This window comes from Aspergillus fijiensis, assembly GCF_003184825.1.
Source record: "Aspergillus fijiensis CBS 313.89 unplaced genomic scaffold BO72scaffold_35, whole genome shotgun sequence".
NCBI lineage: Eukaryota > Fungi > Ascomycota > Eurotiomycetes > Eurotiales > Aspergillaceae > Aspergillus > Aspergillus fijiensis.
The window spans coordinates 128,733-153,068 of NW_024469011.1; the positions used below are offsets into that span (position 1 = coordinate 128,733).

Consider the following 24,336-nt stretch of genomic DNA (forward strand, 5'->3'; position numbering starts at 1 on the left):
GACTGTCTACCTAGTAAGTTAGTTGGTTACTGTACGCTGTACTTAGTAACTTCAGGCAGCTGCTCCCCGTCGGAGTTGAGGAAACGCCCCCGCATCTGGCCAAGTTTGGGAAGAGACCAGCCCCCGTGACGCAGTGATCGATTCATCTTGTGTAAAAGCCTACTAGTCACTCGTAAGTACGTCTCGGGCATGATCTCAGCCGTAAGTAATGACAGGTACAATGGACTCCCTCAATAGGTTGGCTCATCACCCGACACTACGTTTTGCTGATCGATACATGACCCCGCTTCGGATTGAGCTTATCATTGTTATCGCTTTGCTTTATTGTTACTGACGATAAGTCAACATTTGCCATCTGTACAAGCACCTGTACAACGCCACAAGCATATTCTAATTCTAAGTATCATCCGTCTAGTATAAGGACAAATAGCATAAAATAGGTATACTACTTCAACTCTGAAGCACACGTCTTCCACATCAATACAGCAACTGCAGACACGCGCACTCCCCATTCCATGTCTCATGACGTGATCGGTAGGATGCCCGACCTTTCATTCGTAGTCATGCACGCACTCTATCCTTGGAGAAAGTTGCGATGTATTACCTATCTATACCTTCAACTTGCACACAGACCTGTCTAAGTATCAAACGCCATTAGTGCGGCTGAGCAGCCAATCGCATTGGTCATTATCCACCCCGGGCCCTGTTTCCAGCTACCTAGTATCGTGCGTATTTATACATTCATCGTTGACCAAGTAGAGTCTTGTTATTTTCCCAGAACTGCCGGCAGTCGGTGTGACCCCAGTGTTCGGTCCACCACTCGCCGAAGCTATCCTCCACATTTTCGTCGAGTTTGGGCAACCGCTCATCTCGTTTTAATCCGCAGAGAGCACAGGCATGTGATGCTTTGAGTGCGCCCCGGTCGGCACCAAGCGTCATCGCCCGCACGTTCTCCTGAATGATAGGAATTGTTCGATTTCCGGAAGCCTGGATGATAGAGTTGAAAAGTGCCGCCCTGTCACGCCACATGGTGAGCACATCCACAGCCTGTTGTTGCTCTTTGACATCCTCATTCTTGTTAACCGTGCTGAGCTTCATACCCCCAGGCTTGCCTGCCGGGCCAATGCGCATGCTCTGGCTTAGAATCTTGTCTCTTTTCCATCGTGAGGTACGGCCCGCAACCACTCGAGCGGCAGTCCTCAGCGTAATCTGAATTGACCACGCTGCACGTTCGACTTTATCTCTGTGCTGCATGCTCTTCCTTGCCTCCGTGGCCCCATGTCGGAGTTGCTCGAGCACCTGAGGGAACAGCTCCAGCAATACTGATGGCGGTGGTATGTTGGTTGGACGGACTTGATCTGCCGTAGTTGTGGAGCTGGGGACTGCAAACTTCAAACCGGAGTTCGTAGCGCTAGTTGTAGTGTGCAATGGATTTGTTCTGCTCAAAGCAGATCCATGCTGTGTCCTCGAAGCTGGTGCCTTTCGGTCCGGTGCCTGACTCTGTGCTGTGGGTGGCCCGTCGACAAAGTCACCCCAATCTTCGAAAGGGTCATCTTCAGTGGACAGTGACGGTGTCGGACGCGGCGGTTCCTTGCGAATCTTCTGAGCGTTGCCTTGCTGTCGTATGGCAACGGTCTGTTTAGCAGACACTGACGGCACACTTTGAATCGAGGGTGAGTCTAGAAGATTGAAGGGCTCTTGCACCTTGACCGGGCGTACGGTGGACAGCGTGCTTTTGGGTTTCGGCTCTTCTACGGGCGCTCGTTGTGGAGGCACATCTGCAGTTTCGAACTCGCCCCAATCATCGCTTTCATCGTATGCAGTCTCAAGAGTGGCATCGAAAAGGACGTCGTTACCACTATCATGCTGTACCGGTCCCGATGCAAATGACTTGTCCCAAGATGAGCTTTGCCATTGGGTGCCTGCTGCAGCGGACTGGCTCGCTTGGTTCGAGAATGATGTTGAGGACGTCTCGCCAAAGAAGTCCAGGTCAGGGACTAGAGAAGAAGATTGATGTCTCGCGGGTCGCTGACTCGTAGAATTCGCAGGCTGGCTGGAATTGGTATTGACACCAAATTCTGCAAACAGGTCCGCGGACATGGATGGCTGGCTGTGTGAGGATTGTTTTGGTTTGATTCACCGAATAGCTCTTGGGGCAATGCAGTTGCCACTAGATGGAATGGACTACTAAACCAAAAGGACTAAAAGACAAATGCCAACAGAGCGATCAATAGAACAGACCATACAACAGTCCCTTCGAAGTAGAAATAATCTGCACGTAGTCAGGTCAGCCTTTTGTCACGCTATGTAGTGATCGAACTATACCTGGCGCATAGATAAGGGCGGCGTGGCCGGGACGGAGAGTGATGTTGCAGTTGCACCCAAGGAAAAACAAATCCTCTTTGGCGGGTCCAACCTCCGCGGCTACGGACAACTGCCCGCAACCTCAACCGCCGGACCAGCATTTGTTTGTGCCTTTGATGCGCGTCAATCTGCAGCTTTTGTGAACACCGATCTGCGAAGAGCCATATGGTGAAATGAGGGGAATCGAGGAAACAAGGTATGGCCAATTGTTTACGCATGCCCACCCTCTGAAGGAGATCTCCCAGCTCAAGAATGGTCAGGCAGCGATGGGATACCCTGTTTTGCGACAATGACACCACCGCCGGCTTTCGGAACGCCCTTAGATTGGAGCAAGACGACAAACTGTGCAACGATGGGCTGAGATCGATCTGTTGGAAGGCATGCGCCTGCTACTGCTATATTGTAATTTCTGTCGCTTACCTTGGGGGTGTAGGCCTTCCTGCTTTTCGACGATCTGGATCGGGCACAGTGGCCGCAGAAGCTCTCGGATACACGAAGCGCCTACGTCGCCTTGAAGGCCCATTTCCTGAAATATATTGACCACCCGGACGATTTGGAATCGACCGTTGATCCGCTGGCGGATGATGTGGAGGTACTTACCACTACACTGTCGTGGCCCTTGAGATCGCGGTGAACTGACACGATATTGATTACATAGTCCCCATGGCAAACTCTACGGAACGATGAGCAGACAAGAGCGGATATCTCGCAGGATGTGGATCGGTGTTTACAGGAGAACTTCTTCTTCCGGGAGCCCACCACCAAAGCGAAGATGATCGATATACTATTCATTTATGCGAAACTCAACCCAGACCTAGGCTATCGGCAAGGCATGCATGAGATATTGGCGCCTCTTCTGTGGGTGGTGGACCGGGATGCGATCGAGACGAACCCACTCGAAGATACCAGGGAAACGAAACCGGGTGATAACGCGATGCTTCAACTTCTCGATGCCAACTATGTGGAGCATGATTCGTTTGCGCTGTTCTGCTCAGTGATGCAGAATGTCCGCGTGTATTATGAGCACAATAGGACTCGATCGGCCAATGGTCAGTTGGACGTTATTCCAATTGTGCATCAGTGCCAGCGCCTCCACAATGAACTCCTGGTCACGGCAGATCTCGAGCTTGCGGATCACTTGCAGGCACTAGAGATATTACCACAGATCTTTTTGACGTAAGTCATGCATCTATTCGAATGGGGAGCGCAAAACTGATATGATGTGAAGTCGCTGGATGCGTCTTCTCTTCGGGCGCGAATTCGCTTTTCAAGACGTTCTTCAAATCTGGGATCTACTCTTTGCAGAAGGACTACGCCCAGAGCTCATTGAATATGTTTGCGTTGCAATGCTGTTGCGGATCCGTTGGCAGCGTGAGAATCCCTTCCCCTTGCGAAATGATACAATGATGCTCCTTACTCCCGATTGGTGATGAGTGCTGCGAGTTCATGTGCTGATAGTTGACAGTACTGAGCGCTGATTCCTCAAGCGCTTTGAGTATCTTGCTGCGCTATCCAGCCCCCGACCCCCATTCACCGCTGACCTTTGTTTACGACGGGATATATCTGGAGCAAAACCCCACCCCAGAGAGAGGTTTATTCATCATCTCGAAGTATTCCGGTAGACCGCCGGATCTGTCGAGAGGACTTGGACAACCAAGTGCCAAACCCTCAAAAGGGAAGTTTCGCCTGCGAAGTGCATCTAGGGATCTGAGTGAGGTCAGCTCTCCTTCCAGGTCACCCGCAAGAAACAGTCCGAAGAGCCTCGAAGCGCTATTCCAGGACGTATCGGAGGGTATTCAGCGCCGAACAGAGGCCTGGGGAGTCGCCAAAGCCGTTCGAGGCGCAGTGAGCGAAGCGAAACGAAACATGCAGTCTATTCAGTCGGAACATCAGCATCGCGGGACACGATACGAGAACCAAAGTCAGGGATTGGGCACTCCTTGGGATCGTGCTTCCGATGATACATCCAAGTTGAAAGCGAAGATCGAGGATTTGGAGTGGCGGAATAGAGAACTCGCCAAGTTGCTTAGTGTGGCGCTGAAGGACATACGCTCTCATGTCAACAAAGCCGAGAATATGGACAGCAGTGACAAGGACACTCTGGCGCAGGCTCTCGATAAGGTTCAAAGCATCCAAAGCTGTCTAGAAGACCACAACATCCCCTTAAGCGCTGCCGATCAATCCCCGAGCGAGCATAGTAATGCCGAATCCGAGACGCCCCCTGAAGCTGCTGAAGCTCCCAGTGACAGCGCAAAAATTGCAAACGATGGGGCAGATCGCGCCTCCACTTTTACCCACCGGACCAGCACATCTGCCGAGTCACCCAGATCTCCCATTGGCGTTGGGACGAAGGTCAACCGCAGTACCGCCACCAGCCCACAGTTTCCCACTTCCATGCCCCTCCGACATGTATCTCGGCCATCGTTGGCCGACTCGGAATTCTCATGGATGCTCGGCGGCAAGCGACATCTCTCGAGCTTTGTCAGCCCGGCATCTGTACTTCCGGAGCAGACTCGTCACGGAGAAGGTCGCCCACGGTCTAAACCAGCTTCCCTCTTTGGCAATGGGGACGAAGAGCATGGCAAACCCGGCGCCGAGATCGAGTCGGATGGTCTGGCCCTGCGAAGTCTCCGTGGACCTAAACCATGAGAGACCCGACGGTGCACGCGGCAATCTAAACCGGTGTTACATTAAGCAATGGACGTTTAGCGGTGAATTACTTCGTCTGTAATGGCTTTTTTTCCCTTCAACGTATGTATTTACCATCAGAGGAGGAAGTGGCACGTGGGATTTACATGCTGTTCGGGCCTCGCGCAATCATAGAGTGGTTTGGAAGGTGTTTCGCCACCCTAAAATCACCAGTTATGCGCTGAGCACGAGCCTTGCTGCTGGGGCAAGATTTGACTCGACTGACATACTATGTACCAGCTGGGTCTGGTAGGCATGGCTAAATTACTCTGCACTCAGGTACAGTATCTGACGTACCTGATTTTGGATCAGTGGCTATTTACGAATCGACCCCCAGGCGCTTGTCCGTTCTCAATTCCCGAGGCCTAGGGAGAAACCTGTACGAGTCATACCTGCAAGAAGGACACAAGAAAATGCAGCGATCTTAGAACAGCAAATGCGAGCTGGGATTGACCATGCCCAGTGACGCTGGTGGATCTGCAATTTCCAGCCTGGTGGCCCAATCAATCTCGATTTCGGATAGCTGGTCGTGATCTACAGACCACGGACTACAGTTGAGAGAGTCGGAGCATCCATGGGCCATGGAGGGGACAGCTATTTCGGTTAGTCAGCCAAGCCTCCCCGAAGCATTTCACATCTTAGTTAGAGTCGGACTTGAGATGGATGGATGAAATGAATGGGCATTTTGAGGGAGGGGAGGCAGGGGTAGGAGAGGAATCGTGCGATGACAGATCGATGGGCATTGTGGAGCATAGGTACTGTGTGCTTCTTTCTACGCCGGGTTGATTCGTTGCTATTTTCCTCCAGCGAACTTGTGAACTACTCATAATTACATCACCATCAGCAGCATGAAGCTTGAGCACTGCATTGTCTTTCCTTAGCCGTATTGGGCTCAAGAAAGGGGAAGGAGGGGGGGGGGGGGGAGAGGGGTCTTCAATTGAGAGAGACTGCATTAGCGTATCGGTTGAACCCATTGGGGTCCGCCATGCGCCCGTTCTTACCACTGGGTATGTATGAGTACTAGAAGCTAAGGTAGCTAAAAGTACGGAACTCCAGAGATCCCGGAGGAGAGGGGCGACCGTGCCATATCATTCCCGCCCAACTTGTCCCCTCATTGTAATTTATTCGCATTCAATGGCCTTGTTTTCTTCTCTTCAGCTCCATTGCAGCTTGAGGAGGTCACCTACTTGAGTAAGTAAGCTATCACCGGGTCGGGATTGAGCGATAATCCATCCCCTCGTGTTTCAAGGCCACGAAAGGACCAGATGGAGGGTTTCAGAAGAAATGGGAAACCCAAACAATTCCTATAAAAGGAAGTGAAGTAAGAGGATCAATCCCCAGGGAAAAAAAGCACCGAAGTCAGAAGAACCGGAACTGGAATAGGTCTTCTGCTAAGTTTCCCCGGACGTCATTCATCATTCCTCCAGTACTCCGTAACTACTGTACTCATAGACACACACCGACCGCATCGTCAACCACAAGTGAACTAACTAACCTCTCTTAACAACAATAGCTTCAATTCAAGCAAGCCAGCAAGCCCGCAAGCTGCCTTTCTTGTCTCCACTATTATATTACCCACCTTTCTCTCTCTCTTCCTCCTTCTTCTTTCCTTCCCTTTTCCCTAATCCGCTCACTGCACCAACTCCCTCACTTAATGGGGGCATAGTTATAGTATCGTTAGTTTCTTCTCCCGCCCTTCTCCCAAATTTCCTTTTTCCTTCGAATCTCCCTCTCTGCCTCTCCGAAGAACCCACATTTTGGGGGCGTGACTATTTCCTTTCCGTCCCTTGGCTGGTTGGCGGTGCCCATTAACTTATTATTGTCATTCTTCCTGCGTTTCCACTCACTCACTCAAGAGGTTCACCTCCTGAAACCCCACAGGCCATTTATTGGCCTTCTTTTCTAGCTTAATTGACTACAAAACACCACCACTAAGTTACTACTACTACTAACTTACCACCACCACCACCGAGACAAACCGACATACTTACATCCTTCCTTCTCTCCCCTCTCCCCTTCCCTCCCCTCCCCCTCTTCTCCCCCTCTCTTTTACCTCACTCTTCTTCTTCCCCGCGTGCACGCCCTCGTTCGCAGGTGTATGGTACCTGTGACCTCACGAGGCAGCTGCCCTCTTGTCCTTCCGCCCGCAGTCCGCTGACAATTTTTTCTGACCTCCTCACCTTCCTTTTAAACCACCCCTTACCAATTCATTCTACTGCAGCAACAACTGATCGAATTGCTGCATAGTCCTTCACCCGATTGCACTCAAGGCGTGGACGGGAGGAGGCCTTCGATCATCCTGTGCAAAGAAAAAAATCTATTGTCCCTCGCAGTAACACGTCAAACTTCCAACGCACCCTCCACCCACCCCCGTCTGCAGGACAAACCCGCGCAAGAAAAATTTCCTATCAATTCACCTCTCCTTCTCCTACAACTCACCCTTCTCCCCCCCCCCCCCTCCTCCTCCTCATCCTTCTCCTACCCACCTCCCTGATCTCCCCGAAAAGAGAACAATCTTTTCCATGTTTCACATGTTGTGATCCCATGTAGCAATAAACAACATTGTTCTTCGCACCCTAGTTCTCTATTCGTTATTCCTGCCAGGTGCGCCGGGTTGAACCGCTTGTTATCAATCGGTCCGATCGGTGCTGTCTTTTCTACAATTATCACCATCTTGGGGAAATATGGGTTCTTCGTCTTACGATCTTGACGGTTAGTCTCCCAGGTCCCAGGTTTCTCCACGCTTTCCCATCCTCTTCTTGTCCCCGTGTCCTTTCCTAGCATTGCGAGCCCTCCTGCCTGCCCACTTCAGTTGTATCAGCATCGGCATGTGAAAGTTCCTGGTTCCGAGAAGCGTATGTGGTAGGTGTATACGAACGACGATTGTCGATCCCCCAAAGCGCCCAGCCCCGAGCTCCAAATCGGCAGTGATTCTCGAAGCGAAGTGTGAATGCGCCACCAAACAAAAGAATGCCAAGCGACTTTCTGGCCAGTCACTAAGACTCCCATATCGGAACGACCGACACTGCCGCTCATTATCCACATTTTTCGTCATGCATCTCGGAACAATTCAGCCACTTCATTCCCCATCCCGGGATCAATGCTTCTGAATGGGTAGACAACGACTCAAACCAAAGATAAGGAGGGGGCAGGGAAGCAGAGACGAGAGAAGGGACTCAGAAAGTGAAAGACATGCAGCTAACCTCGCGCTGAGGATTTCTAGATGATCCAAGTCCGTTATCGTCTCCGTTGGGACCCCTTTCACAGTCGCCTCAGTCGGATCACTTCATCAGACGCCTCTCGACCCATACCGATGATTCAATGAGATACTCCGCGGAGAGTGTCTCGTCCAACTTCGACCATCTCTCGAGGTAGGTGGCCGACCCTTGCATTGTCCGGCAGCAGCTTTCTGCATTAGTGCAAATCCGCAGATAGGGACTAAAAAGAGATTTCAAAACTCCCTTCACAGATCTTCTCTGCTGGATCATGAACATGGACTTGGCCCATCAGGTCTAGATCGCATACGTCAACAACCTTCATCGCGAGCATTTACCCTTCCGAACATTTCCGCCTCGTCGCTTGGGCCAGTGGCTTCGCGCAGTCATTCACCTTCCCCGCGTTCCGCCTCCTCGTCCCGAGCCCATCCCACTCGCCTTTTTGCCAGTGACGACATTGAGACCCTGGAGGACCTCCATCGCTTCCCTTGCGAGTCGCTGCATTCGTTCTCGTTTGCTCAGAAATCGGAGGAGTTGCTTCACAATCGGCACAATATCTTGAAGAGGTCGATCGATTTCATGCGCGACCGCTTCGGCTGGGCTACCGGCAATAGCCCTGCATTGGCTGCTGTACAAGGCCGCGCTGGCGGTGACTCGGATACGCAGAGCGTGGTGGATATCTCGACAAGAACGAATGTATTAGCCAAGGAAGACCGATTTCACTTCGCAGGTTTGACGCGTGGTCCGCAAACCGGCCCTGCTAATGTGGATAGTGATAACATCTTTGAGAGAGCTTTTACAGACCCTCAACTTGCATCCGGCAGGTTTGGAGAGAGACCTGCGGAATATGGCTCGATGGGGGCTCAATTGCGCTACTCAGGGCAGGGAGCGGATGACCCGAGATCGCAGCAGGAGGAGGAGTTGTTGAGGTCACACTCTTCATCTAGGCGCGTAAGCATTAAAAAACGTACTAACACCGAAATCGGTTCTACCGCTATCCGGGGCAAGCTGATGGAGACTCTAGCACCCTATACAACCACCGACCCCTTTTCTCCAACCAGCTCCTCAACCTTTGGATACGGATTTCCCGTGCCTGTGCTACATACCCACAGCAGCAAGTGGACACCAGCATCGCAGGCCGTGTTCCGGACCGAATCGCAGGAGCCGTGGACTATCTTGGCAGCGAATGATATCTCGTGTCTCATATTCGGTGTCACCCAAGGGGAACTCCGCAAACTAAGTATACTGGAAGTCGTACAAGAAGACCGGCGGGATTGGATTGAATCCAAATTACGGGACCCTTGCACTGAAGCGGCGGCAAAGCTCAAATCCTCGCCGGAACGAACGCGTTCCAAGCCCGCAAATACCAAATCAATGGGAATGGGCAACGGTGTGACAGCACAGCTGCTGAGTAAACCGCCTTCTCGAGCAAGGCCTCCCCGGAGAGCGCAGACCGACGATGGCTATGGCTCTAGCACGAGACAGTTGAACCACCCTCCGACCAAATCCCGCGGGGTGCTTCTTTGTGGGGATGTTGTGCCTATCAAGAAGCGCGACGGCAAAACAGGGTCCGCTAGCATCTGGGTGATGGAGAAACGAGGGGGCTTGATTTGGGTTATCGAGGAGATTCAAGAGGATGTCGTGACAGTCACTTGCAACGAGTCTTGGGATATCGTGAAGGTCGACGGTGATGTGGACAAGATCTGGGGTCACGGTGCGGTGAAGCCCGGAGAACGGATTACAGAACTCCTGCCTCGCCTTCCTGAGGACTGTCTGGCTGGCTCCATGCGCACAGGCCTCACGAAAGTGGCTGAGACCAAATACTTTGCTTCTCGCACAACTGCCGGTATCTGCATTCCCACCATAGTTACCAAAGGAGAAGGAAACAGGTCTCTTCGGATATCGAGCTTTCCTCATGTTGCGGGCATGATGGTCCTATCCTCGTCGACTTTGAAGATTGTCAGCTCCAATTCTGTGTTCTCCGCAGCGCTCTTTGGTCATGAGCGGCCCGAGGGCCTGCACATCAATGACTTGATACCTGGTTTCGATGACTTGTTGAACGTGCTTGTCGAGGAGGAACGGGTTCCTCTTGTGGACGGCATCGTGATTCCTGAACCCAGTTTCCGCAGAGCACGAACCTTGTCAATCCTCCGGGACGGCGGAAAAGCTCATGTTGTTTCCGTTCTACTAGAGCCATCTGGACTTGCGGCCACCCATCGCGACGGGTCCTCAATAGCGGTCGACGTTCAATTGCGGGTGGCCAAGAGCGGCACCATCTTCACCAAGCCGCGGAAAGAATCTATTGAGGAGGTCAATGAATCAGATTCCGAGCATGACGCTCCTATCGCAGTCACCGAACTCGTGTATGCTTTGTGGGTGACGTATTCACGTCACATCCACTCAGCAGCCCCGAGGTCCAACATCCCATCCCCCCTCGAATCGGTGCCGTCTGGCGCTGAGAGCCCTTCCGCAGTCCTTGTGTCAGGCACGCCAACGCCGATCTCTAGCCCGCATCCTTATATAAATGAACAGACGTCGGTTGAGAGCCAAATACCCACGTCCACCCTGAGCCAGCAGCTGAGCGAAGCTGCTTCCCAGCCGTTGACAGACAAGCCTGTTCAGCCGGTGCCCGAAGTGAGGCCGACCAGCGCGAAAGAAACACCGAAGAAACGTACCATTGCCGATTATACTATCTTGGAGGAGATGGGTCAAGGAGCCTACGGAGAAGTCAAACTTGCCCGCCTGAAGAAGATCCCCACGAAGAAAGTTGTCTTGAAGTATGTCACCAAGAAGCGGATCCTTGTTGATACATGGACTCGGGACCGTCGTCTAGGAACTGTTCCGCTAGAGATCCACGTATTGGACTTCCTTCGGCGAGACGGGCTGAAGCACCCTAACATTGTGGAAATGGAAGGTTTCTTTGAGGACGACATCAACTATTACATTGAGATGACCCCGCATGGCCTGCCCGGCATGGATCTGTTTGACTACATCGAACTGAAGGTCAACATGGATGAGTCAGAGTGCCAGAATATCTTTCGACAGGTCGTGTCTGCCATTCATCATCTGCATACCAAAGCCCTTGTGGTTCATCGGGACATCAAGGATGAGAATGTCATCTTGGACGGTGAGGGGCGAATCAAGCTGATCGACTTTGGAAGTGCCGCTTATATCAAGAACGGGCCTTTCGATGTCTTTGTAGGCACAATTGGTAGGTTTTACCAGCAACACCGCCCTTTGATTTCGATTTTCTGACACCATTGCAGATTATGCCGCACCCGAAGTCCTTCAGGGCAAATCCTATCGCGGGAAAGAGCAAGACATCTGGGCTCTGGGTATTCTCCTGTATACCATCGTCTACAAGGAAAACCCCTTCTACAATGTCGACGAAATCCTCGACCACCCCCTTCGGGTTCCGTTCTTGCCCTTCTCCGAGGATTGCATCGACCTGATTCGAAGAATGCTTGACCGAGATGTCGACAATCGGTTGACTGTCAGCGAAGTCTTAGAGCACCCGTGGATGGCGGACGACTGAGCGATGCACGGGGCAAGTGGTCTTTTCTCTGAGTCAGCGATACATAACGAATTATCATCTTGGATTATACATACAGCAACTGTTTCCATTCACTTTCGCCTTCATTCTACATGGATAATCGGAATGCAACGACCTCGATTGTTGTCGCTCGGAGCGATTGGAGGTGCGGAGGACACGAACTCAGCCGCCTTGAAACATAAAAAGCATCCTTTACACTGGTGAAATCGTGCGGCTCCCATGAGAGGAGCAACCACGAATGGACCCAGGATACATGGCGTCTTTGGATGTCGTGGATCACAGTGCTTGAAGTGGTCAGTGTGTATAGAAGGTCTAAGCGGCTGAGAAAACCCATGGTCACCATCACTATCACCAACACCATCATCATCATCATCATTATCATCATCATATAATTCTTCTCTTTGTCTAGAAAGAAGATACTCTTTGTTTAACTTTGCAATTTGGTTCTGACCGGATTCGATAGCTATTTTGCGTGCATGGCCTGGGAACAAAACATGGGCAGAGAACAGCATGTATTGGATGAACTTGGTTGATTTTTTTTTTCTTGTGTTGATACCCATCGTCGCAACGGCATTGGAATTTCATATGCTGTGGAACAGAACAGGGTAAATTAAGCTTCCTGCAATTGGGTTACAGTCATGATAGACAGTGAGACAGACCAATACACAGAGATGAGACATGATAGTAGTCATTGTGACAGGACTGTAAGACATCTTGGAGAAGGCACTAGGTGGTTGAACTGTGTCGCATTGACGCTTTTTTCCTTTGCTTCTTATCGTAGTGAGTATCTGTTCGAGACCAAAGTGCGGGGGATGGAAGCGGGGGAACTGGGGCTAGTCCGTTGGTATATTAATCTAATTCTACTAAAACGGCGGCACTTAGCCAAGTTGGTTAGGGTGGTGAATTACTAGGTAGCCTAGAGCTCGCACTGGGCCACTGGCTAAGTGTATTATGGGGTGGGTGCAGTGGTCTTGGCTTGTTGCCATGTGGGAGACAGGTTTCCAAGTTCCAATTGGATCGATCCATGGCAGCAAGCACTTGGCTTAAAGATGAGGGACGAAGAGGCCCCGGCCGTGAGTTAGAAAGTGCCAGGAATGTTTTTTTCCCTCCTAACAGAACCATTCGACGTCTTTCGACCTCTGATCAATCATACCTGGAAAGCGGAATGACCGACCTTGAATTACCCAACCCAGTAAGTCTACCAAGTACGTACGTATTGTAGTTACATGTAGAGAAACCTGGAGGCAACCAGCTTCCCCCCCCCTCAAGTTTCAACAATCCGCCTCGTCGACTCTCAAGGAACAAAGAGGCAGCCAGCCGCGGCCACCAAAAAAAAGTTTCAGTCAGAGCCAGTGAGATAGGTACTGTGGAGGCGTGGCCGTGGACGCAAAAGCCAGTTCTCCGCTTTTGGGTGGCGTTTGTTTTCCTCGTACAAACAGGAGGAGGAGGAGGAGGAGGAGGAGGAGGAGGCAAACAATCTGGAGGCACTGATTCACTGAACGGAGGTGGTGGGCATTCATTCCGGGTTCAAGTTCCCCACGCCCCCCCCCCCTCCCTCCCTTCAGGTTCCCCCTCCCTAGGTAGGCTCTTTTGATTCCCCCTTCCACTAGGCTCGGTGGTCGGAAGTTCCCCTTAGGTTTCTTTTTTTTTTTTTTCCTGGTCGGGGCTTGTTACTCGTATGCGTATGAGTGACAGGTACTTCTTCCGGATGTGAACTTTGTTCTTCCACTAGAGTATATGTAGTTTTCCAACTATGAGTATTGTCTCCGTAGTTACTGTACAACTAGTCCTACGCTCTGCACTGCATTCGTGGATCTACAGTACTTGCCAAATATCTTCGATCCGAACTGGCAGCTCAATCTCCAAGCCTTGTCACGCTGCAGGGGAGGAAAGGGGGGAAACCGGAATCGGAACCTGAAGCCGGCTGAATTTCCTTATTTCCCTTGTTGCTACTGCTACTGTCTGGTGCAAGTGATCCGATTTCCCGGCTTAGTCGGAGTTTTCGGGAGTTGTGTGTGTGTGTGTGTGTGTGTGTGTGTGTGTGTGTGTGTGTGTGTGTTTGCTTGCTTACGCTAAGTTATTTGCCTCTGAAGTGTGGGGATGGGCTTGGCTGGTTTGTTTTGTGGGTTGGATTGCTGTGGAGTGTGTTTCTGATGTTGTTGGTTGGGAATGGAGGGAGGAGGCGATGCGATGCGATGATGGTGTGTTTTGGGGATGGGTCATATTACTTGGAGTGTTTGAGGGGTTCTGTGGTGGTGGTGGTGGTGGTGTCGAGGAAGGAGGAGGAGGAGGAGGTTTAAATGTCAATCCATCAATGCAGCGAAGTGGCTGGTGTATGCATGGAAATGGAGTGTTTACATACAGTAGGTGGGTGGGTAGGAGAATTGTCAAGAATAGCCCAGTCTGTTAATCGGACTGTTGCCCAATCATTCCATAGTTGCGGACGAGGAACAGGGAATAGGCTCCTCCACTATCAATTGTGATGGCTATTTGTTTTTGTCTGTGGCCTGGACTGGACTGGACTGGAGGAGACGAGGCATTTGTTTCGTTCTCCATCGGGACATGGACATGGACATGTACCATACGGCCCGCCCGTACTTGCGGGTACCGTAATTGCTCGGTCTGACGGACATATCGCTGAGATCAACACTTGCTTGTTCTTGACTGCGAGGGTTAATCCGATGGTGTGCCAGATGACCATTGCTGATTGAAGTTTTGGTTATTGTTATCTTCTTGTCTATCTCGAATGTGAATAAGTCATGCCTGGCCACCTCCTGATCGCAGACCTGCCATCTGACCCGGTAATAACGGTGACTGAACTGTCACAGACCAAGTGGGGCGAGCTAATCGCTAATCGATAAGTGAGAATCCGTCCACACCCCCCGATAAGAGAAACACTCTCTGTCTCTCTCACACACACCTGTGGGGTAAGAATGGAGGGTATGGGTTTGTCGACCAGTGCTATTATTCGCAGCCTTATCATTGTTCGACTCTTTTCTGTTTGTCACAGCCACTCCCTCCGAGCAATTATATTTCGGTCAACATTAAAGACCATTAAAGACCCGTGTGGCTCGCCCTTTCTGTCGGCTGACCAGACCTTACCTTACGTGATTCTATAGTCGGGATTGACAATCTTCCTTCTCTTTCTCTCCTGTCTTCTTGTCTCTGACACACTACAAACGAACAGTAATTTACTGTTCTCTATTTTTCCTACTCGTACTTACCTACGACGGAGTATATCCTACAAGATCCGATCGAGTCCTCCTGTATTCTCTCTCCCTTTCTTCCCTTCCCTCCCTCCCCTCCCTCCCCGCCCTCCTACAAAATTCGCTCCAGTCAACTCAACGCAAGATTTCCGGTTGCGTTGACACTTCTCTTCCTCCTGGATTATTGTGGATGATGCTTGCGTGACGTCTACAACTGAACTCAACTGGTCGCTCTCTTGACTTTTCGGTCGCAGGCCAGGCTGGTGCTGGCTCTTGCTTCGGGCCCCCGGGTTACGCGGTCGTCAAGTCCCATGGTACAATCGGAACGACAACCTTCAACTCGACAACCCACCTCCACCTTCCCGTCGCTTGCTGCTGCTGCTTTGCTGCTCAGGTGATCCCACCCCCCTTTCATCCTTTTTCTTCTTTCTCAACCCGAGCAATCAGCCTGTCCATCCGCAGGAACGGAGGTTTGGCGTTTTTTCTGCTCCTCGGGGCGTGTCTACCATCGCGGTTATCGCCAATCGATAAGATAACCTTCTCACGGACCGGCTGGCTGGAGTCATTATGAGCATTTAGGATTCCTTCTTCTGTCTGGCATTTTGCGTTCTGGCGCTGAAAAGCATTCGGTCGCATTGATCGTTCATACCGTTGTGTCACCACATTTATCTAGGACCTCCCTCGATTGACGACGAGAAGTATTCCGCAAAGAGCCCTAAAGCGCATTGCCGTCATGGCTACCGCAATCCCCGACGACATCAGATCGACGTCTGAGAGCCCTTCGCCATCGAGTCCGGCTTCGTCGACTGGTCAGATCCCACTGGAACAACCACCGAAACTCAAGGGTCGTCATAAATTGCTTCAAAACCTCCAACGCATCTCGTCCAGCCCGAGTCTGACCAGGCGCGGCCGATCCGCTTTCACGGGATATCGCCGCGATGGAAAGGCCTCCCTGTCCTGCATCTCGCTCTCGCAAACGGCCTATTCACCTTGCTTGGGCAATGGGAGTTCATCGCAACTGTACGGGGGGCTCAATGCTCAGTCTGTGACCCCCGGGGCCACGGCCCCTCAGACCGACTATTTCGACGGTGCTGCTCGCATCCGGGCGGTTCCCTCTGAATCTCTCAATGCTTCTCAATCGAAGACAATCCCTCTGCCTCAAGACCTGCGACCTGGTTCCCGTGGATTGGCGATCAGCATGGCAGACGTCACGAGTGAACCTACCGTTGCCCAGCCGTCACCGAAACCGAAGGTTTTCGACTTCTGGGGCAGTTTGCCGGACGAACTCAAGATGCGCGTTTTCCGGTACCTCAATCCAAGAGAGATTGTCCGCTGTTCCGCGGTCTCCAAGGCGTGGAATAAGATGTGCTACGATGGGCAGCTCTGGAGGGAAGTCGACACAACGGACTATTACCGCGACATTCCTAGCGAAGGTCTGGTGAAACTGATGACTTCTGGGGGTCCATTCGTTCGGGATCTGAACTTGCGAGGCTGTGTTCAGCTCAAGGACCAATGGCGGACGGATGGTGAACGAATCACCGATCTCTGTCGAAATGTGGTCAATTTCTCCCTGGAAGGATGCCGTGTTGACAAGTCCACGATCCACTATTTCTTGCTGCGGAACCCCCGTCTAGAATACATCAACCTGTCAGGACTACTCACCGTCACCAACTCCGCCATGAAGATAATTGCCCAATCATGTCCGCAGTTGGAGATCCTCAACGTCTCTTGGTGCACTGGTGTTGATACCTCTGGGCTGAAGAAAGTGGTGGTTGCCTGTCCGAAGTTGAGGGATCTGCGAGCCAGCGAGATCCGTGGTTTCGACGATGTCGAGTTTGCTGCGGAGTTATTCGAGCGAAACACCCTGGATCGGTTGATAATCAGCCGGACTGACCTTACCGACGAGAGTTTGAAGGCTCTAATGCATGGCGTGGACCCGGAAATAGACGTGTTGCTGGATCGTCCGATCGTCCCTCCTCGACGACTCAAGCATCTGGATATTCACCAGTGTCCCGATCTCACCGACCAGGGTGTGAAGAGTCTTGCCTGGAACGTGCCCAACTTGCAGGGACTGCAGCTCTCCCACTGCTCCGAGCTCACTGATGACTCCGTTATCCCTATCATTCAGACAACCCCTTGTCTTACTCACCTTGAACTCGAAGAGCTGACTCGGCTCTCCAACCATACCCTCATCGAGCTTGCCAAGTCGCCATGCGCTCCTCGTCTCGAGCATCTCAACATCAGCTACTGCGAACTTCTTGGTGACCAAGGAACCCTTCCGATCATGAAGAACTGCCTCTCTCTTCGCTCCGTTGAGATGGACAACACCCGAGTGTCTGATCTGACTCTGATGGAAGCCAGCCTCCGTGTACGCAAGAGGGGCTACGGCGAGAACCTGCCTCAGATCGGTCTGCGATTAGTTGTGTTCGACTGCGGCAATGTGACCTGGGCTGGTGTCAAGGAGGTGCTCTCAAGCAACGCCTTCATCCCACGGTCTCGCAAACCCCCTCAGACTATCTCGCTTGTGGCACAGACGGTAGATCAAGGCCAGGTGCCCGGATCCCCAACCATGATCACATCTTCCATCACGCCTCCTCCCCCTCCCCCTGTGTATCCGAATGAGATCATCCACCTCAAGTGTTTCTATGGTTGGCAAATGACCGTGAATGAACACAACAAGCGAGTTCTCCGCGGTGATCTTGCAGCAGCGAACCGACTCGATCGCAAATGGGCCGAATACATGATCGCGACCGAAGAGGCGGGGACCGGCGGCTCTGGAACGCGCAGGAGACGACGCAGAGCCCGCGAGGCGGAACGAATCTACAATGAAGTCGACGAAGAGACCGCCGCATATGGGGTCGGAGGCATTTCAGCTCTGGGAGCAGGACGTCGTCGCCACACAGACAGCAACACTGGCTGCACAGTCATGTGAAAAGGTTCGCTGGCACACACTTCTTCAATTCTGAACACTCGTTTTGCAACCGTGCAATCTTCACCGAGCTCACGCCCCGGAGGGGTTTTACGTTTTCTTAAAGGTTCTGGCAACCTTTTGTTCTCGGTGTGTGCCAGTATTTGAGCGTCAAAGTGTCCGAAACGGAGAATCGGGTAGCAGGGTATTGGTCATGCTAGGGCGTTTGCAAGCATCTTTCGCATCGGGCGAGCATGCTACTACGATATACGAACTTGATGAGCCAGTACAATCCGCTTTGCACCGGACGGGGCCGATGGGGTTGTCTTGTTGGCATTGCCTTTTTTTCTTTTTCTTCTACCTTCTCCACTGATGTTGTTCCCTTTGCGCTGGATTGGGCGTTCTTGTCTCGGGAGTTAGGACTGGTGTTGCAAATGTTGTACTGCGTCGCACACTGGCTTTCTCTCGAATGTTGATAGACGGAGGACGGAGATCACTGGAGTTGGGCTGGGATGGTTTATTTGTCGGTCATTTAGCAAGGAAGATTGGACATTTCCTCGGTTTCGAATTGATTATATATTCGTATGATTCTGTCCAATCGGACTTAGTGCTGATACATGTCTGTAGTTCATGTAGAGTGTCTGTGGTCAGTAAGCTCAACCGAGTGTTCATGAACTACAGCGAAACAGATTATGGCCCTCCCACCCCTTTAGTGATGCGAATTCATAACAGATATAATTTGGGTATCGTATGTTGACGAGGTATGAAATAGTTCGTCAAGTATGAGATGAAGAAGTAGCCCAAGAAAGAATAAAGAGAGGGGGAAAAGAGACCAACTCCTGCAAATGCATCATCATCATCACGCTGACAACCAGAAGCCACTCGATCACATTTCAAAGAATCCGCCGTCACTCTCATCCCCACCATCATTATTGCCGGCATCCGGCATCTCGTAGTCATCCTGCTTGGCGGCTGACTTTTTCTTGTGTTTCCGATCCTCACCCTTAGCTCTTGCGCTCGACTTGTGCGAATCGGGGTGCTCGCGCGCGGTCTTCTTGTTCTTCTTCGACTCATCCGCCGCACCGGCGTCTGCCACCTTGGATCGTTTGTCTTGGTTGCTGTTCAGCTTGCCGTCCCGGAGAAGATCCAGGGTGCCGTCCTTCATACACTGCTCCACCGTCTTCCACATAGCAGACGACCTCTCCGCTGCTCCCGCCGCATCCTCCTCCTCCTCCTTTTCTTGACCTTTCTCCTCAACAACCTGCCCATCCTCCGCCTTCTTATTCTTCTTCTTCACATCCGCATACAAAGCAATATACTTCTCCGTAAGCGGATAATAGATCGTATAGTTCAGATTCACGCGCGCAACGTGCAGCTTCCTCGCCACGGACGCGAGCTTCTTCTCCCTCGCCGCGGCATCAACCCCAGCCGTATTCTCGGTAATCTCCTTCTCCTTCCGGGTGAGCCGGGCGATTTCCTTGGTAGCGGTCTTGCGTTCTACCCCCAAACAAAAAACAAAATCAGTAATCTTCTTCCCGATATCCACGCAACGGAACGAGGGGTTGGGGAAGGGAAGGGGGGGGGGGGGGGCAAAACATACCCAAGAACCGCACAAAATGATACTTCTTGATCAGCTTCGACCGTTCCCGGCTCTTGGTCTCTTCCTCGAGATCGCGCTCGTAGCCCAACAGGGCGCGCTCCTGGGTGACGCGCACATCGGCGGGGAGGTCGGGCTTGGCGAGGAGGCGCTTGGCGGCGCGGATGCGTTTCTTGAGGTCGTTCACGGAGGTAAAGTCGGGGTTTTTCTTGAGAAGGACTTTTTTGCGGGAGTGGGGATGGTGATGGTGGCCGCTGTGGTGGCTGGGTTCGTCGAGGTGGTCGTCTGCGTTGTCGCCGCTGTGTTTGCGTTTGTTGGGGCGCGGGTGGGGTTGGTATTCGCGGGGCATTGTGGTTGAGTTTCTTTTGTTGGTGTTGTGAAGGCGAAGAGGAATGGGTTCTGTTTTGAAGGTCGGTATAATCTGCAGTGCCAGCCCGTGATTTCCAGCTTGCAGAGAAAAAAAATTACTCGATCGGGCGATTGATTTGATAGTATGTCCGGATCATCGGTCGGACCGAGGAGGTTTGCTCCATAGCCAATCATATGCGGTTTAGTGCCATGACGCGCCCATTCCGTTAATCCAATCCATGGGCTGGAACTACTCGGACTACTTTACTTTAATGATTGTACGGCTACACACTGTACTTCAGTGTGTGTACTTGCATCGCGACCTTGCAATTCTTACCACTGCTGCCTGCAGATTGCGCAGTAGGCTTGCGCATTGCTGTCTCTGGGGCAAGTAGGATTGTCAGGCCGATTCACACAGTCCGCCCTCCATGGGCTACTACATCTAGACCCCTGGCCTTCACCTCCAACCATTCCACTTGTGGATTGCCGTTGACGCATCAGATTTGGCTTGCCGGTTTCAGCAGTGTTGCTTCACACTTCGCCATTCTAACCCATCAGGCGGGAGTAAAGGCAGTCTAGATCATCGGTGACCAGTCTCATCGGCCAACCGGACTTTCATCGGCTTAGCTGCTCTTCCAGAAGGGGAGGGGGTAAGTGGTGTCGCGAGTGGAGGACCTGCTCGGGCACGCACCGCAGCAATGGAGACGGCCATTCGGTGGTCGCCGGCCTCGACGACCAGCGAGCAGCGCTTCCTGTCCGTGGACGTGGTGAACAAGGCCTTCCGCCTGTGTCGTGTGACGGCGTTCGACGGCCACCGCCGCCTCGAGCATGAGGTCCTGTCGACGCACACCAAGGTGCCCGCCTTCCGGGCCTTCGACTGGTCGCCCATGGACGAGTCCCTGGTCGCCGTGGGCCAGTCCTCGGGCGACGCGACCATCCTGCGCATGGCCGGCGACGCCCAGGAGTCCTTCTCCTTCCCCATCCGCCACCAGCGCTACTGCAATGCCGTCGCCTTCAGCACCCACGGCCTGCTGGCCGCCGGCCTGGACCGCGTCCGCAATGACTTCTGCCTCAACATCTGGGACGTCAACCAGCGCCTGACCATGAAGGCCCCCGCCACCAAGGGGTTCGTCGAGCCTCTGCGCAAGTTGGCCAGCTCCGAGCCCATCACCAGTATCAAATTCTTCAGGGATCAGCCCGACACGCTGGTCACCGGTGTCAAAGGGCAGTTTGTGAGGATCTATGATCTTCGAGGTGGGTTTCTGCTTTTTTGTCTTTGTCTTTTTACCTGGCTATTGTTCTAGGCTTCTGGGGGGTCTTTAGAGCTGATCTTTGTTCTCACGCACAGAGGGTCCTGGAAATCCGTCATTACAGTTCCCCACGCGCTGCGTTCACAATCTGGCTATCAATTGGCTGGATGAGAACTATATCGCCTCGTGTCAGGGGACGAATGATCCGGTGATTTGTGTCTGGGATCGGCGCATCGGTTCGCGCTTTATCACCCCCGCAGTGGGGGCGGTTACCCCTCTGGATGCCGGCCAGGCTGGCCCGGCGTTGGAGTTCAAGAACGTTGTCGCTCCCAAGTCGAGTATCTGGAGTCTGCGCTTCTCGCGTACCAAGCGGGGCTGCCTGGCGGCCTTGGCCAACACTGGTCATCTCAAGACCTATGACATAGCCAAGGAATACATGGCGGATGAGATGCGGTCCTCGGTGGACGAGACGCTGGGACATGGCTCGGCCCGCAACTATCCGGAGCAGATTTATACCAAGTATGAGCGGGACATCGTCGGCCCTTTCAACCACCCTTCCCGTGGCTATGCCGAGGAGGACAGGGTCGTGGCCTTTGACTTCCTCAATATGAGCTCCGGCAACGAGCCCAGCGCGATCACTATGAACGGTACCGGGCAGATCAGTATCCTTACGTCCAAACCTCCCTCGCCGCCTGTACGGCTCTCGTCACAAGGTTCCCTGATATGGGGTTCGTCGGATGACGACTCCGACTTTAAAGTGATCAGTCCCCCGTCCAACCCGGAGACCGGCATAGCGGAGATTGTGCGCGATGTACGGGACCGGGTATCGGTGCAGACCGGGGCGCCAGAGCACGACTCGGAGAGCCCTCTTTCAAGTCGAAAGGGCCGGGAGCGTGCTATCTCGCTCGGAACAGCAGGCGATCCTCTTGCCGTGGAAGATGCCTTGACGCTACTGTCCGTCAGCAGACTCCGATGCAAGGAGGGCTATCTTTTTGATGAAGCCCGGAACAGGAAGATACTGGCAGATGACCCTTGGCTCCAGGGATTCTGGGACTGGATTGAACGTATGTTCTACGCTGCTCGGAGGTATTGTCGCCCTGCTAATTTGACTAGGTGCGCGGTCTGCCTCTTCCAATGAATCGATGATCATCAACGGATTGGATCTGAACTACTTAGGGGTCTACGACGTGTGGAACGGCGATTTGGGTAAGAAAGCTTTGAGTGGGTAATGACAGTACTAACACTGGGTAGGGGAGAGCCTGGAAGCTCGACGCGTGAGCTCGGATTCACCGCCCGACATCAACGAGACGATTGTCCAGCTGGTTCGCGAGCAGCTGAATCTACCAGAAACCAAGGGCTGCGAGACAGACTATGCAGAACACCGACGACTGTGTCTACGAATCTGCGGCGCCGCGCAATCATACCGTGAATTAGAAGAGCTCGTTAAGAACCTCTCGGCAGATATGCAGCACACCAAGGCCGCCGCGTTAGCCATCTTCCAGGACGAACCCAAGCTTGCCTACCTAGCGTTACGAAGCCATGAGCCAGCCCAAGCGCACAAGCTTCTCGCCATGGCCATTGCCGGCGCTGCGAAAGGCGACACCGACCCGGACTGGGAGGAGACCTGCGCTGAGATCGCCAAGGAGCTGACGGACCCGTACGCGCGGGCTATCCTAGCGCTGGTCAGCCGCGGGGACTGGAACTCGGTCATCCAGGAGACCACGCTGCCTCTGCGGTACCGCATCGAAGTCGCCCTGCGCTGGCTTCCAGACGACGACCTCACCACGTACCTGCACGAAGCGACGCAGGAAGTCATTCGACAGGGCGACATCGAGGGCGTCGTGCTCACGGGTCTCGGCCACTCGGCCATGGACCTGTTCCAGTCCTACATCAACAAATTCCACGACATCCAGACCGCCGTGCTCGCGATGAGCCACACGGTGCCGCGGTTCATCAGCCACCCGCCGTACCGCGCCCGGTTCCAGGCCTGGCGCGAGACCTACCGGTGGCAGATCAATAGCTGGAAACTGCAGCTGGAGCGGGCCCGGTTCGACGTCGGCTCGCGCAAGTTCGCGGTGACCTGGGACGGCCGCAAGCTGATGGACCCGCCGCGCCAGCAGATCAGCCTCACCTGCAACTACTGCACGCGGCCGCTCACGCAGCACGACGCCTCGTCGCAGCTCACGCCGGCCGCCACGGGCGAGGTGGTGCACCCGACGGCCGGCAACCCGCTGGGGACGGCCGCCATGTCCGGCACCGTCTGCCCCCGGTGCGGTCGCCATATGCCGCGCTGCGGCGTCTGCACGCTCTGGCTGGGGTCCCCGGATCCCATGTCCAAGGCGTACGTGGCGGCCGATGCGGGCGGCGCGGAGAACCGACGGCCGAGCGAGTCGGAGCTGATGCGCCGGTTCATTGTGTTCTGCATCAATTGCAACCATGGCTTCCACGCCCACCATGCGCGCGAGTGGTTCGCGAAGCACAAGGTCTGTCCGGTGGCGGAGTGTAGCTGTATTTGTGATCGATGATTGGGAGGGATGATGTGCGAGGGGGTGAGGGCGTGATCTGTGATATACCCATATTAGCATTGTTCAATGGTAATAGCGATAGACCAGAGCCGGAAGATTAAGTGGTTGTAGAGGTAGACCGGACGGTACCGTCCATGCGCAAAAAGTGGGCCGGCGGACCTCCCGCCGATGATGTCAAATTCTCCGGGGGAAGAAAAAGTTTCCCTTGCCAGCAGCAATTGAGTTCAACCCATTCTTCAGATTTGAGGCACAAGGTTGGGCTCTATCTTGCTTGGAGCAGGTCAATCCAAGAAATCCGACCGGGTAGACCTGCATAGCACAATTCGTGGAGCAAGCTACGTACAGTTACTTGCGCTTGCTTACATGTGCATTCCAACCTCACCACGACTGTGACTCCTCGCACAAGAGATAGTTAGCAAGTGCACACCTTCACCAGCGACTCAACCCCCTTTTTCACCCCGCATGAGCAGCCGCTCCCTCCTTCTCGGAAGTCCTGTCCCGACTACATTCACTCGAAAATATCGATCCGCAAATCACAGCCCTCCTCTTCGCCTCGAGTCTCGCAACGCCTTGCCCCGAGTCAGCCGCTTTCCACCCCCTCAGCAGGCGTGCACCACAGCTACCGCTACAGCAACAGCTCCAGTCCCAATCCCAAGACCAAGACTAAGACCAAAACCCAGAA

The 24,336-nt window shown here is 53.1% G+C and overlaps 7 protein-coding genes across 7 annotated transcripts; 4 read left to right on the plus strand and 3 right to left on the minus strand.

Annotated features, from left to right (window-relative positions):
• Positions 1 to 538: 538 nt before the first annotated feature.
• BO72DRAFT_487350 (uncharacterized protein) lies at positions 539 to 2,353 on the minus strand. The gene is made up of 2 exons (XM_040947979.1): positions 2,326 to 2,353; positions 539 to 2,272 (listed from the first exon to the last, which is right to left on the minus strand). Exon 2 carries the CDS (start codon positions 2,098 to 2,100, stop codon positions 742 to 744), a length of 1,359 nt encoding a protein of 452 aa, XP_040799637.1. The 5' UTR covers positions 2,101 to 2,272; positions 2,326 to 2,353; the 3' UTR covers positions 539 to 741.
• Positions 2,354 to 2,537: 184 nt separating this feature from the next.
• Positions 2,538 to 5,013, plus strand: BO72DRAFT_469901 (GTPase-activating protein GYP6; the record flags this gene model as incomplete). Its single annotated transcript, XM_040946987.1, has 6 exons — positions 2,538 to 2,560; positions 2,625 to 2,742; positions 2,798 to 2,956; positions 3,023 to 3,540; positions 3,593 to 3,735; positions 3,830 to 5,013. The coding sequence occupies 6 exons, from the start codon at positions 2,538 to 2,540 to the stop codon at positions 5,011 to 5,013; spliced, it is 2,145 nt and encodes a 714-aa protein (XP_040799638.1).
• A 2,986-nt stretch (positions 5,014 to 7,999) lies between these two features.
• On the plus strand, positions 8,000 to 11,853 carry BO72DRAFT_163423 (serine/threonine-protein kinase). The gene is made up of 4 exons (XM_040939330.1): positions 8,000 to 8,166; positions 8,276 to 8,423; positions 8,522 to 11,478; positions 11,534 to 11,853. Exons 1-4 carry the CDS (start codon positions 8,163 to 8,165, stop codon positions 11,800 to 11,802), a joined length of 3,378 nt encoding a protein of 1,125 aa, XP_040799639.1. The 5' UTR covers positions 8,000 to 8,162; the 3' UTR covers positions 11,803 to 11,853.
• BO72DRAFT_163415 (uncharacterized protein) lies at positions 11,687 to 12,486 on the minus strand. Its single transcript, XM_040939329.1, has 2 exons — positions 11,877 to 12,486; positions 11,687 to 11,823 (listed from the first exon to the last, which is right to left on the minus strand). Exon 1 carries the CDS (start codon positions 12,378 to 12,380, stop codon positions 11,904 to 11,906), a length of 477 nt encoding a protein of 158 aa, XP_040799640.1. The 5' UTR covers positions 12,381 to 12,486; the 3' UTR covers positions 11,687 to 11,823; positions 11,877 to 11,903.
• Positions 12,487 to 15,600: 3,114 nt separating this feature from the next.
• On the plus strand, positions 15,601 to 18,220 carry BO72DRAFT_163477 (F-box domain protein). Its single transcript, XM_040939331.1, has 2 exons — positions 15,601 to 17,962; positions 18,041 to 18,220. Exon 1 carries the CDS (start codon positions 15,760 to 15,762, stop codon positions 17,956 to 17,958), a length of 2,199 nt encoding a protein of 732 aa, XP_040799641.1. The 5' UTR covers positions 15,601 to 15,759; the 3' UTR covers positions 17,959 to 17,962; positions 18,041 to 18,220.
• A 410-nt stretch (positions 18,221 to 18,630) lies between these two features.
• On the minus strand, positions 18,631 to 19,972 carry BO72DRAFT_407756 (Efg1 domain-containing protein). Its single transcript, XM_040942364.1, has 2 exons — positions 19,535 to 19,972; positions 18,631 to 19,431 (listed from the first exon to the last, which is right to left on the minus strand). Exons 1-2 carry the CDS (start codon positions 19,878 to 19,880, stop codon positions 18,821 to 18,823), a joined length of 957 nt encoding a protein of 318 aa, XP_040799642.1. The 5' UTR covers positions 19,881 to 19,972; the 3' UTR covers positions 18,631 to 18,820.
• Positions 19,973 to 20,141: 169 nt separating this feature from the next.
• On the plus strand, positions 20,142 to 23,703 carry BO72DRAFT_432671 (uncharacterized protein). Its single transcript, XM_040943175.1, has 4 exons — positions 20,142 to 21,133; positions 21,228 to 22,193; positions 22,243 to 22,335; positions 22,381 to 23,703. Exons 1-4 carry the CDS (start codon positions 20,578 to 20,580, stop codon positions 23,652 to 23,654), a joined length of 2,889 nt encoding a protein of 962 aa, XP_040799643.1. The 5' UTR covers positions 20,142 to 20,577; the 3' UTR covers positions 23,655 to 23,703.
• Positions 23,704 to 24,336: the final 633 nt, after the last annotated feature.

Bases quoted from the DNA above. Each gene is read 5' to 3' on its own strand.
- BO72DRAFT_487350 (XM_040947979.1), bottom strand. From the start codon at position 2,100: ATGTCCGCGGACCTGTTTGCAGAATTTGGTGTCAATACCAATTCCAGC.
- BO72DRAFT_163423 (XM_040939330.1), top strand. The intron at 8,424-8,521 runs GTAGGTGGCCGA...CTCCCTTCACAG, and splicing joins AACTTCGACCATCTCTCGAG to ATCTTCTCTGCTGGATCATG. The intron at 11,479-11,533 runs GTAGGTTTTACC...ACACCATTGCAG, and splicing joins TGTCTTTGTAGGCACAATTG to ATTATGCCGCACCCGAAGTC.
- BO72DRAFT_163415 (XM_040939329.1), bottom strand. From the start codon at position 12,380: ATGGGTATCAACACAAGAAAAAAAAAATCAACCAAGTTCATCCAATAC.
- BO72DRAFT_163477 (XM_040939331.1), top strand. From the start codon at position 15,760: ATGGCTACCGCAATCCCCGACGACATCAGATCGACGTCTGAGAGCCCT.
- BO72DRAFT_407756 (XM_040942364.1), bottom strand. From the start codon at position 19,880: ATGCCCCGCGAATACCAACCCCACCCGCGCCCCAACAAACGCAAACAC. The intron at 19,432-19,534 runs GTATGTTTTGCC...GTTTGGGGGTAG, and splicing joins TCATTTTGTGCGGTTCTTGG to AACGCAAGACCGCTACCAAG.
- BO72DRAFT_432671 (XM_040943175.1), top strand. From the start codon at position 20,578: ATGGAGACGGCCATTCGGTGGTCGCCGGCCTCGACGACCAGCGAGCAG. The intron at 21,134-21,227 runs GTGGGTTTCTGC...TCTCACGCACAG, and splicing joins GAGGATCTATGATCTTCGAG to AGGGTCCTGGAAATCCGTCA. The intron at 22,336-22,380 runs GTAAGAAAGCTT...AACACTGGGTAG, and splicing joins CGTGTGGAACGGCGATTTGG to GGGAGAGCCTGGAAGCTCGA.